Raw genomic sequence first — 12615 nt, 5'->3', positions numbered from 1 at the left:
CGGGATCGGTATAAATTCCATGAAAGCCACGGCCAGAGAAACGTGGAGAACCTGCGCATCAGACAAGAAGTCGATATCCGATACCGTATATCGTTTATGGGTTTCCATAGGGCAATATGTGTATTCTTACATTGACAATATCCAACATCATCTTTTTCTTCCACAAAGATATTTTTATTACTTAGTTCATGTATTTTAAACCCTTCAAAAGGCACAGAATATATTATATATTTCTTTAACAAAGTCAGGAATCTTCTCTTATAATACATACAATAGATTGAAATATTGAGGCTGTAACAAACATTTACAAGCCAGGATAAGGCACGTGCGATAGGTGACAATTTATACAGATATGAACAATTTATATTCCCTTTAAAGTCAACCAAAGAACCACAGTCAAGATCACTCTACACCAGGCCTGGTCAACCTGTGACTTTCCAGGTGTTGTGAGACTACAAGTCCTAGCAAGCTTTGCCAGACAATATCCAGTCGATAGCTGGCAGAGCATGCTGGGACATGTAGTTTCACAACACCTGGACAGCCATAGGTTGACCAGGCCCCGCCTACACACAAGTAAACCTGGAGCTGAGCCAATATTAATGAGATTGAGACCTGTTAATTAACCAGGAAATAGTGACATCACTGGGTCACTGGATTTTGCAAGCTGAATCCATAGTCACGGATGTCTCCGGTCACTAACGTATTGTTATATACTCAACTGACCCCTCAACTTCCCCCATTGGGGACAAGTTTGTCACATGGGTGGGATATCTAATGGGCAGCCCTGCGCTTTACAGCAATAGGCAGATCTCTGTGGGTGTGGCCACACACCTATCGCTATGTGACCACGCCCCCTGCTGATTCCTCTCATACACCTCCCAACTTTCCAGAGGATCAGACAGACACACATACAAAAGTGGGCGTAGACACATGGTAACAGGGGTGTGGCCACAAACCGATAGGGCGTGACCACCCCCTGGGGGCATGCCTAGTGCTTCTAGAGAGCTCAAAAGACCCTTTCATTGCGCACAATCCAACGCGATCGGGGTGGCGGGACAGATCCCTGAAATCAGGACTGTCACTTCAATGGGGATGGTTGGGCGGTACGCGATCACAAAATGGCCAACTCCACAATGCGATCCTGTGAGGTCACTAGTTCCTAGTGTACGGATAGGCCGCATTCTCATGAATAATGGCTCAGCCAAAATGGCTGCTTCCGCTGCGTGTGTAGATGACGGGGGCACCACAACATATTGTGTACAATATAATTAAACTGTTCAACTGATGTAATAATAAAGCAAAAATAATATATATATATATATATATATATATATATATATATATATCTTGGTTATAGAACCTCTTTAGGATATTACATGTTATGATAATTATTACTAGGCAGTTGTCATTGTTATTATTGCAATCAATCAACAGGTTTAATCTAACTCTAAAAGAAATATCTACATAATAACTTTGAGCTACAAAGCAAACACTAAATATGACCAAAAGTAAACAGGTTTCTTTCTAAATGAATAAATTGCCAATTTGAACAACATTCAATTTTACATGACATTTAAACAAAAATAAAAAAAATAAAAAAAAGTAAAAAAAAGAGCGATGAAAACTTGAACTAATACTAGGGCAGTATTCTGAATACCATTAGGTGAAATCACATTTTTTGGGCAGCATATACACCAAAAAGAAATAACTTTGCCTTAAAGTGCACCGGTCACTTACAGACAGGGGGGCGGTCGGGGGCAGTTGGCCGTCCTGCAGCTGAACAAAATTTCAGCCTATCAATATTCAGCCTCTGGTTTCTAATAAAGGGAGGCTAGGCTCTCATGTACGTTTTTTTAGCCAGCAATATGGCAGTGTGTAGGAGACTGGTGAACTAAAGGTTGGTGTAACAAGAGTCCAGCTCGGAGATCGTGGTCACGTACGGGTAACTCCTTCACACCCGTGGTTCCAGCGGTCTCAGATTAACCCTGTGCTCCCTCCTACGCTCTGGTGTACAGCCAAGACTGCGCAGTTCAAACCTCAATAACGAGAAGGAGTCTTGTCTGCTTCGGCCGATGCGTCCGAATGATCGATCGTCTGATAAGTGTTGCGATCTCGTGAAACAGAGAGGAAGCCTGAATACAGAGAATAGAACATGTAACGAAATAAGCAATTAACCTCTCATTTTAAAAGATACAGACTATGCTACAATAGATCACAAACATCTTGTGAACAACAAACTAAAGGTTAAAGGGGCAATCATTGGCAAATTATTAGTATAGAATATAAAGGAGTTATCTACAAACTATTTGGTTCTGTATAGTATGAAGACAACTTTATAAATATAAATACGTACAAGTGAAAGGACAGTATGTACAATAGGAAACACTGAATAGTAAAATGCTGAGAAAGCAGTCATGTAAGCTGCTGTGACATCACTGGTTCGGTCTCTGGGTATAAATCAACCAACCCACTGTGCTTTCCTGCAGATCAAGTCAATGGTTAGTTATTATCTACTCTGTTAGAGAAAACACCAACCTCACAGAACGTTCCCAATTACAAAGCCCTGCAGAATATGTGCCTGACCAATCACGTGTCACTTTCAATACACGCCCCTCATTGACAACTCTTTCAACCAGTGGTGTCTATAGGGGACCCCAGCTGTGATTACGAGGTAAGGATTAATATATCACAGAGGCTAAACCACCATTATACAGACATTTAGGGAAAGGTTTCCTTAGGTGAAGGCTCCTTTTGAGAATAAAAAGTCTCCGTCACAGTATTTTTGAGCAAATGAATAAACAAATCATTTTTAACACCGTAAACTAGACAAATCCTTATTTGACATTTTAAAGACCTCAATGTCTTATGCTTAGAACAGATTTTCACCGAGATGAAAGCAAAGATGAGAACGAGAATAAGTTCCTTTACTTTCACTTAATATTCTACCTCTTTTTTTATTTTTTTAGGGGTGCCTTTGTCTTGCCAGAGGACTAAAGCACCCAGCATTTAGTGTGTAATTACAGGAGCAGATTACCAGGAACAGGATCGTGTAATCATGTCCTGTGCTTTTCACACCAAGCATGAATATTTCACCAACAGGTGAATAGAGTTTACTCATCCTTGTGTGAAGTGATGATAAATTGGCAGAAACTGCGGACTCAGTACAGAATTATATAGTCAGGGCTCAAAAGACACATTAAAATAGTGCATGTTGTCTGCACACACTGGGGCAGCCATCTTGTAGCCTTACTCTATATCCATGAGAGTGCAGCCTATTGTTTCACTAGGATCCAGTGACATCATACTTCATGGCCTATAGTCTTGAGGCTCTGGTTCCTAGCAAAAAGATAGGCTGCATTCTCATGAAGTTTGGTTTAACCCACAAAATGGCCGCCACCACTCTATGTAAGCGACAAGTAATCTTTAATTCTCTCTTCATTATCTCATGGTTAATCCAAGGAAAGGCAAAGAAAATCCAAATGAAACTGTGTCAAATTTGTACAATCCTTTTCTTATTGCAGGGCGGGTAATATAATATCGGGCCCGGGGGACACGGGGGGTCCATACTGGGCCCCATGATTACTGAAGGCGGCCCTACATGTGGGGATAGCACTGACCAATCAGTGCCCTCAACGCCTGACAAGCCTTTATGTCAGTGATTGGCAATCTGATACACATTGGGGCCACGTGGTGTGGCCCTCTAACCCTCAAAAGTAATTTTAAACAAGCTATGAGAAACAAATCTTAAGCTGGGTGCACACTACAGGGTTTTTGTACAATAAATCGGCTCAACCAGCCGACATACGACCGCTCGTTCAAAAGTCGGGTCAGTGTGTGTTGCGACACGATGGTCGAAAGTCTGCCCAAATGGACGATTGTCGCCTCATTTGGTTGGTCATACCGTTAAATATTTTCATTCCAATCTCGTTTCCGTTGTGTAGGGTGTATAAACCTCCGACCGATGATTGCAAAATTGCAATAATTGCTCACGACAACATGGCTGTAAAAAGTCGCTAAAGGGACGTCCGCTCTTCCCCCTTATCGTCTAAATCACGGCTAGTGTGTATGCAGTCCATGGACCGAGCGATCGCATGTTAAATCAATCGGCATAAAAAGTTGGTGGAAAATTCTATAGTGTGTACCCAGCTTTACAATACAACAGGATGAAGCGAGGGGCTGCAGGAGAAGGCTAGGGGGGGGCCGCCTGTAGCCCATCACTGATTTATATGAACAAGTCGGCGAATTTCCAAATCCTGCTGATGTAGTGTAAACAGCCAATTACAGTGTGATGAAACAGTCCGGGTACAAAACCACAAGCCGTAGGGTGTTAAGAGCTCACTTACCTATATTGATAGTGCAATCTCCTCCTCGCTCTACATACATGTGGTAAACGAAGAAACACGATAAGGGCTTGAGTATCAGACTGAGGATAGCCATTCCGCCACTAAAGCGAAAGAGGTCCCGCACAGCGGTAGATTCGGTCGCTTTCTCTGCGGCCGCAAAGTAAAGGGCGAGGATTAGTATGTCCAACACAATCGTAGACAACAGTCCGACCAGAAACTGAAAATCAAACATGGACAATTGTCAATACTTTCATAGATGGCCGCTCTGGGAATGGAAATAAAGGTTTATTTTGTTCTTACCATCAAAATTGCATCAACGGAGTCTTTTTGGACAATTGCCCAGATGCCCATGGCCAGGACAGATAAATTAGCCAAATAATAGCCATTTGGAAGCCATGAGTAAGTACATGCACTGCAAGAAACAGAACCATTCAGAAGATGGATAACGCATTGGTGTATTCACACTCAAACAAACATTCAACCAGGTACAATCTACTATAATATATTTATGTATAAACCAACTAGGGGTTTGCATCTTCTTAAGAAACACCAACATTACTAGGTAGCCAGTCACAAGCTCTGCAATTGCTGTGAGACTGCTAGTTACAGCGTGTTCAACAACATCTGAAGAGCCACCAATTACCTAAACCTATACTAGGGTATACTAAGAGCCAAGTTAATAATGTTACACTCTTACACTAGTTATCCAGAGACCAATGCTATTTTTTAGGTTTGCAAATCAGTAGGGATATCAAGTTTCATGTCACTGGTATACAAAACTAGCATGTATATAGAGTAAAACGCTACAGTGGACCAGAGAACTGGAGAGAAAAGCTACAGAGAAGAGTTGGAAAAGGAACATGTATATAGAGTAAAACCCTACAGTGGACCAGAGAACTGGAGAGAAAAGCTACAGAGAAGAGTTGGAAAAGGAACATGGATATAGAGCAAACCCCTACAGCGGACCAGAGAACTGGAGAGAAAAGCTACAGAGAAGAGTTGGAAAAGGAACATGGATATAGAGCAAACCCCTACAGTGGACCAGAGAACTGGAGAGAAAAGCTACAGAGAAGAGTTGGAAAAGGAACATGGATATAGAGCAAACCCCTACAGCGGACCAGAGAACTGGAGAGAAAAGCTACAGAGAAGAGTTGGAAAAGGAACACGGACCAGAACTGCAGACCATGAGCAAGATCTAAGGAACTAGACCACTGAGATAAGAGTGGAGGTCTGAGAGCTAGACTGGAGAATAAAAGAGAAGGGACTTTGGGCAATTGACCAAGGTCAGGGTACTAAGATACTAAGTATACAGTATAGTATTAGGTGCCCATAGAGGATAGCCATCTGGTAAACACAGTGAGTAATACTTACAATATTGTCAGCAGCCAGTGTACAAAGACAATTGCCTTGGGGGAAAGGGAAAGAAATGTTCAGTTTACATCAAAACATGATATTTATCGTTCTGTTACGATGCCCTGTCTCTTTAATACTTCGTTTGTGTTGTGTATTGTGCAGATGTCACGGGTTTGTGAATAAGAGTACTCCACAGAGGTCAAAGTACTGACGTGGAGGAGCCTAAGAAAACACTAAATATTTTCAAAACTACAAAACAACTTTTTCAGATAAATTGCACTTTTCAGTAATATATGAAGGACAGCCAAGCCTAACATGCCAAAATGTAATATATAAAGCATGTATGTTCTGTGATGTTAAACAAAGTGTAATGGAGTATTTCTTCCAGCTCCATCATAAATCGACAAACAAAAAATTAAAAGTTAATTTTTCAAAACATATTCTTTGCACCAGTCAAAACCAGTAGTCAGTGTGGGTCTATAGAGGCCAGCCAAGCCAAAGGCATCTAGACCATGCTTACCTAGCTGTATCACACGGTTAGTTACTAAACTGATGCAATTTTATCAACATTAAAAAGTTAGAATATAAACAATGATAGAGAAAACAAACAAAAGTTAAAAAAAAACAGATCATTATCCCAGTGACTTGTACTCATTATTGTTTTTACATTTGTTACATTTACCATAACATAGTTTATTAAAGGAGGAAACAAATGACTTGTGTTTTCAGGGTGAAAAAAAAAAAAAAGGATAGAATGAAAGTTCACACTAGTAAAGTTCTATAACAATAAATCACAAATCACTGGTATTGTCACCATCTATCCAAAGTTTCAATTTACATCCAAACAAGTAGAGTTTGTTTAGTTAAATCACAAATTTAGCTGAAAAGTTGTCATCAAGAAGACTGAAGCAAATCACTCTGACTCTTCACTGCCCTAGAGAGGCGCAGGATATATAAGACCCATCCTCCTATATTATTACCAGCAAATGGTGGAGTAAGTAATCATGCTGGAAAAAATAAACACATCAGTTATCTCAGGTAGGTCAATAAATAAACCATATGTATTTTATGTATAGATGCTCAGGCTCGGTTCCTCGAGAACCGAACACACCCGAACTTAGGAGATCTGAGTACCAAGCGGAGCCGGCTCAGTACTGTCTCGCGCCCTCTGAACTGAAAACCAGGCAAAACGTCATCGTCGTCGGATCTCGGGAGTTTTGGATTCCTTTTTAAGATCCAACATAGCGAGGGGTGGGAGGGAGAGCGGACCCCCATTTTTCTTTTCTGCCACTGCTGTGTGCCAATGTGTCCTAGATGTGCCAGGAACTGCCGTGTGTTTGTGTCATTGCTCTGTCGCTTACCATCCAGCCAGGTCACTGCAGTATTTGTACGAAAGTGTATGAAAATAATATTGTGACCTGTGAGGTGGTCAAAACTGACTGCAAATGACCAGAAATTAGTGTTATTGAGGTGAACAATAATGTAGGAACAAAAAAAAGAGCAAGATTATGTGATTTTAGCATATTTTAGGATTTTTTCTAAAAAAATCCCTAACCAAAACACACGAGGGCGGTTTTGCCAAAACACGAAGCTAATCCAGATCCAAAACCAAAACCAAAACTAGTTCACGGGGGTCAGTGAGCATCTCTAATTTTATGCCAGTATGTTCATACTTGCTCGTTCATTTTCCATAACATTCAAAAAGGAAAATATGTTGATAGCTTTAATATTGTGAGTTTCATCGCTATATTGTACAGCTTTGTTTAGGTGAGATGGTATTATTGGTGAACAATGTAGATTGGAGCCTATTTAGAATATGTTTCTTGAGCCTCATAACCACTGGCATTAATTTTGTGTGTTGTACCAGTGTTTGTAAAACTAGTACAATACATATGACCCCATAGTCTCCATTGACCCCATACACACTCATGTTGTTACCTGCATGTGGGTACGTTGCGGTAATGTTGCATTTTTCCCAAATGTCACTACCTACATTCATTTGCGTTAAATAAAATAAATGCATTCGGGAAGACCAGTCAATTCTAATTACATCCAAAACACAAGCATACATTTTTTTTTTTCATTGGCATTTAACACAAAACAAACACCAGTGGGAGTGAAGCCTAAAGAGGTTTAAAATATGAAAGGAGTCAACCAAGCTTAAAATTCCTTACTGTGTTGCGACACTGCATAGTGACCTGTATTCAAGATTACAATGTTTTCCGCCTTACAACCTGCAACAGTTTAGGAACTTCCTTGTGTGACTTTTGTTGTAATGTGTGATCACAAAAAAAAAGAAAAAGAAAACAAAGACAGTTTTTCTCTTAAAACCATTTAAAAAGGGACAGGCTGCTCCGCGCTGGCGTCTACGCTCAGAAAACGCTGCACGTAGTGGTCAATGTGTCAGAACAGGAGCGCTGTGAACGTAGCGCTTTATTCACTGGAAACTCATCGTTCAAAGCGTCAGTGTGAAACCACCCTACGTCTTGTTTTAGAAGTACCACAAATAATCTCTCCTAGCAGCGTTGGTATATGGCAGTATTGGCTAACCTGTGACACTCTAGGTGTTGTGAAACTACAAGTCCCAGCATGCTTTGCCAATATATAGCAGCTTACTGCTGGAAGGGTATGCTGGGACTTGTAGTTTCACAACACCTGGAGTGTCGCAGGTTAGCCAACACTGGTATATGGCGTCGGACGTACAAGGGGAAGCTTGGGTAACATTTACGAAAGTGCATAAAATACAGGTCAACAGCACAAACTATTATTATTCTTACACAAGTGTCTGTCTATACATGACTGCACCAGTATTTATGTGAAGTGCGCGGATCAGAGAGTCCAGAGAGAGGTGTAAGTTTGCATCTCCTGATGGGCGATCCTTGCTGATTGTGAGCCTTGTGCTTCTTTCATACCCACATGCAGGAACCAGATTAATTTTGTGGGATAAGATTATTTAAATGGGATGCGAGGGGTGGGAGAGGTGCATGTAGAGGGGGCCTTTCTTCCCACAAAAGGACTCGATATTCCCGCATCTCTGTGGCGGTTATAAACATTAGGGGGTATATTCACTAAACTGCGGGTTTGATAAAGTGGAGATGTTGCCTATAGCAACCAATCAGATCCTAGCTGTCATTTTGTAGAATGTACTAAATAAATAATAACTAGAATCTGATTGGTTGCTATAGGCAACATCTCCACTTTTCAAACCCGCCGGAAACTCACATCTTGATACATTTACCCTGATGTCTCTCTGGATCGAGTGACAGCAAGAGACCGAAATAAGCAACATTTTAGAACAAAAAGTTGAATTTAATGAAGAGAGTAGCCCTACAATGATGGCAAGATGGACTCTCAGGGGATACCTTTAATATTTTCACCAATTCTAGGCAAAAGAAAAAAGAAAAAAAAGGCGTAGAGGATTTTTTTTACCTCCAAAAAACAGATTATGAGCGTGCACTGAGGTAAGTGCGGGGTAAACTGGTGCATCTGCGTTAAACGAAACACAGTACAAGGTGGATTCATTGTCTGGTTGTAAAGGACGCTGTCGGCCTTCAGAATAACAGACACATTCTTTTATCAGAAACGTGAGATTTCACAGCCATTATATCTGCTGTGTAATAACTGCAATAAAACTCGCTTCTTTTTCTGTGTCCACACTGAGAACTAGAGGAAGTAAACACCAAGTGAAGAAATACTGGACACCAGAAACGCAGCTTTTTAGTAATGATTCAGTGAGCGAGTTCTGCTTACACCTCTGATTGCTTCTTGTAAAAAAAGATTAGTAAACTTTTTAAGACTTATATTGGTTTCAGCCTTAGTTATCCGTTCTCTTATAACCCCCTGTCTATATACCCCCTCCTCTTATAACCCCCTGCTCTTATAACCCCCTGTCTATATACCCCCTCCTCTTATAACACCCAGTCTATATACCCCCGCCTCTTATAACCCCCTGTCTATATACCCCTTCCTCTTATAACCCCCTGTCTATATACCCCCTCCTCTTATAACACCCTGTCTATATACCCCCTCCTCATAACACCCAGTCTATATACCCCCTCCTCTTATAACCCCCTGTCTATATACCCCCTCCTCATAACACCCAGTCTATATACCCCTTCCTCTTATAACCCCCTGTCTATATACCCCCTCCTCTTATAACCCCCTGTCTATATACCCCCTCCTCTTATAACCCCCTGTCTATATACCCCCTCCTCATAACACCCAGTCTATATACCCCCTCCTCTTATAACCCCCTGTCTATATACCCCCTCCTCATAACCCCCTGTCTATATACCCCCTCCTCTTATAACCCCCTGTCTATATACCCCCTCCTCTTATAACCCCCTGTCTATATACCCCCTCCTCATAACACCCAGTCTATATACCCCCTCCTCTTATAACACCCTGTCTATATACCCCCTCCTCATAACACCCAGTCTATATACCCCCTCCTCTTATAACCCCCTGTCTATATACCCCCTCCTCATAACACCCAGTCTATATACCCCTTCCTCTTATAACCCCCTGTCTATATACCCCCTCCTCTTATAACCCCCTGTCTATATACCCCCTCCTCTTATAACCCCCTGTCTATATACCCCCTCCTCATAACACCCAGTCTATATACCCCCTCCTCTTATAACCCCCTGTCTATATACCCCCTCCTCATAACCCCCTGTCTATATACCCCCTCCTCTTATAACCCCCTGTCTATATACCCCCTCCTCTTATAACCCCCTGTCTATATACCCCCTCCTCATAACACCCAGTCTATATACCCCCTCCTCTTATTATAACCCCCTGTCTATATACCCCCTCCTCATAACACCCAGTCTATATACCCACTCTCTCTCTCTGCCCCAGTTATATCCACCTCTACCCGCTGCTTTATCTCCCTGTAAGTCGTTTGCCGCCAGCACCGCACCCAGACACGGAGAAAAGTTTCTCACTGAGCCCTGGACCAGCTGCCAGTACATATTATATTACTATATATTATATATTATATATTATATTATATCCCAGCCTGTACCTTGAGGTTCACCGCCGGCAGCTCCATGTCTCCGCTCCTAGCAGTCAGCGGGCTGGGCTGGCATCACGTCACCCGCCGCCCGGCTGGAGGTGTGGAGCAATCCCCGATCACGTGATAGGGGTCGGTCATGTGAGACCTGTCAGCGCGTTGCTAGGTTACGGCGTCCTGTCCTGACACTGATCCCTAGAGTGACACTGGGACCCCGGCCAAGGTGTGCTGCAGCAGCTGTGTCCAATCACATGTAGGCAGCAGTGACCCTCCAGCTGTCCTGGGACTACAAGTCCCAGCATGCCCTGTAGTCCCACAGTGGCTGGACAGTTAGCCTAACTCTGTTGGATAAAGCTGAGGTTATTATTATTTTTTATTTATATGGTGCCGCAAGTATTGAAATTATTTGCTTACAATCCATAGTCCTGATTATATGTAATTATTAAGAATAATCATCATAATCATTTATTTATACATCGCCACAAATTCCACAGCGCTGTACAGAGAACTCATTCACGCCTCCTGATCTTCCAGCTTTACCCCCTCCACCCCAATTTTTTCCATATAAAAATACCTGTTTTTTTAAAAAGAAACAAAACATTTTTAAACTTAAACTTGAAAATCAGATACCATAAATCACATAAACATTGCATAAACTGTTGGCAGCTGAGAAGCCCAGGGGTCTCCCTGCTTTGGGTAGTCCCACACTAGTTTTGTTGCTTTCACACCAGCTGATTGGTGGAGTGAGCGGACCACTGGCATTCCTTGGTAAGTGAGCTCTGCACCTAGTTTTGCAGTCTCATGCAAATAGGAGATTTTGTTTTCTAGAGTGAGAAAATTAAAATGGAATATAGGTGGGTGATGTGCATTTTTAAGGGGTGCAATCAGGCAGACCTGCAAGATTGTTAGAGCTACCTGCAGCGGGAAGTGTGAATAACAGGGAAGTCTGCTATAGCTAGGGAATAACATACAAGCAGCAGGAGGAAGAGGGGGGGGGGGTGTTCCAAGTCCTGCTCAGAGGAAAAGAGAGAGCAAGATACTAGCCCAGAGGAAAAAAAGAGAGTCTAGTAACGGCTCAGGGGAACAGTGAGAGTCCAGGGGCTAAATGTGTGAAGGACTTCGACAGCGATGCGTCCAGGGGGTCCCTCGCCGTTTCCCTGCCGAGTTCTGTGGCGCCTGTGGAAGTGACCCGGGACGGGGAGCCAATCAGGGTTCCCCACTAGGTCATCTGAATTTTGGCGCTGCGGCGAGCCAGTTACAGCTTGCCGCGGTGCCGCGCAGGCACGCGGTGACGTAATTTGGCATCAGCATGCTGACGTCTACTTAAGACGCTGGCACAGGTGCCATTGTGTTCAGGCGGCGGCTCGAGAAGAGTACAGATGTCTGGAGACCAGCGGAAAAAAACAGCGAAGAAGACGTTGCGGGCAACAGGACCTGCGAGAAGCAAGAAGAAGAAGAAAGAAGCTGATGGCGAGCAAGTAGAGGCAAATAGCCTTGGCCAGGGTTAAGAGCGACTCTGCCTCCTGAAGACCTGACGAAATCAAACACTGAAGACCGCGGCGGAGCTTTGAGGATGGCGGCGGCTGGGGGACCCCTGGAGAAGACCCCTGAAGACGCCAGCGGAAGGTAAGGCTCTATTGGGCAACCCCTCTCCCACGTCCCTTGTGAGTTCCGGTAGGTCGCGCCTTCAGTTCCACTTGGGTGCCTGACGCTGAGTTTCGGAAGTGGCCGCTGATGGTTCCAGGAGGAGGCGTCTGGCCAGGTGGCGCGCTGCTTCTGGGTGCTCTGCCACTGTTCTTGGTACTGTGTATGTTCCTTCTAGAGAGGTGACAGCCCCCTTGGTAAGTCCCCAGGATTTGGGTTTAGTGTATATGCCCTAAGCAGAGTCGTGCACTGGTCTTT

General features: G+C 43.1%; 2 protein-coding genes and 1 long non-coding RNA gene across 3 annotated transcripts in view; 1 reads left to right on the top strand and 2 right to left on the bottom strand.

The window, feature by feature from the left end:
* The window catches only part of LOC142107082 (uncharacterized), a 311806-nt gene that overhangs the window by 122040 nt on the left and 177151 nt on the right, over positions 1-12615 (bottom strand). The gene's annotated exons all lie outside the window — the stretch shown is intronic.
* Positions 1-12615, top strand: part of MAD2L2 (mitotic arrest deficient 2 like 2) — a 102324-nt gene that overhangs the window by 26552 nt on the left and 63157 nt on the right. The gene's annotated exons all lie outside the window — the stretch shown is intronic.
* AGTRAP (angiotensin II receptor associated protein) lies at positions 1998-10856 on the bottom strand. The gene is made up of 5 exons (XM_075190226.1): positions 10726-10856; positions 5715-5749; positions 4644-4755; positions 4344-4560; positions 1998-2132 (listed from the first exon to the last, which is right to left on the bottom strand). The coding sequence occupies exons 1-5, from the start codon at positions 10750-10752 to the stop codon at positions 2038-2040; spliced, it is 486 nt and encodes a 161-aa protein (XP_075046327.1). The 5' UTR covers positions 10753-10856; the 3' UTR covers positions 1998-2037.

The sequence above is a fragment of the Mixophyes fleayi genome, chromosome 11 (assembly GCF_038048845.1).
Source record: "Mixophyes fleayi isolate aMixFle1 chromosome 11, aMixFle1.hap1, whole genome shotgun sequence".
Taxonomy (NCBI): Eukaryota; Metazoa; Chordata; class Amphibia; order Anura; family Limnodynastidae; genus Mixophyes; species Mixophyes fleayi.
This window is presented reverse-complemented; position numbering and strand designations above follow the sequence as displayed.

Coding starts and splice junctions, on each gene's coding strand:
- AGTRAP (XM_075190226.1), bottom strand. CDS start 10,752: ATGGAGCTGCCGGCGGTGAACCTCAAG. Junction 5,750..10,725: donor TGCCGGCGGTGAACCTCAAG/GTACAGGCTGGG, acceptor CTTTCCCCCAAG/GCAATTGTCTTTGTACACTG. Junction 4,561..4,643: donor CCGTTGATGCAATTTTGATG/GTAAGAACAAAA, acceptor TTTGATTTTCAG/TTTCTGGTCGGACTGTTGTC.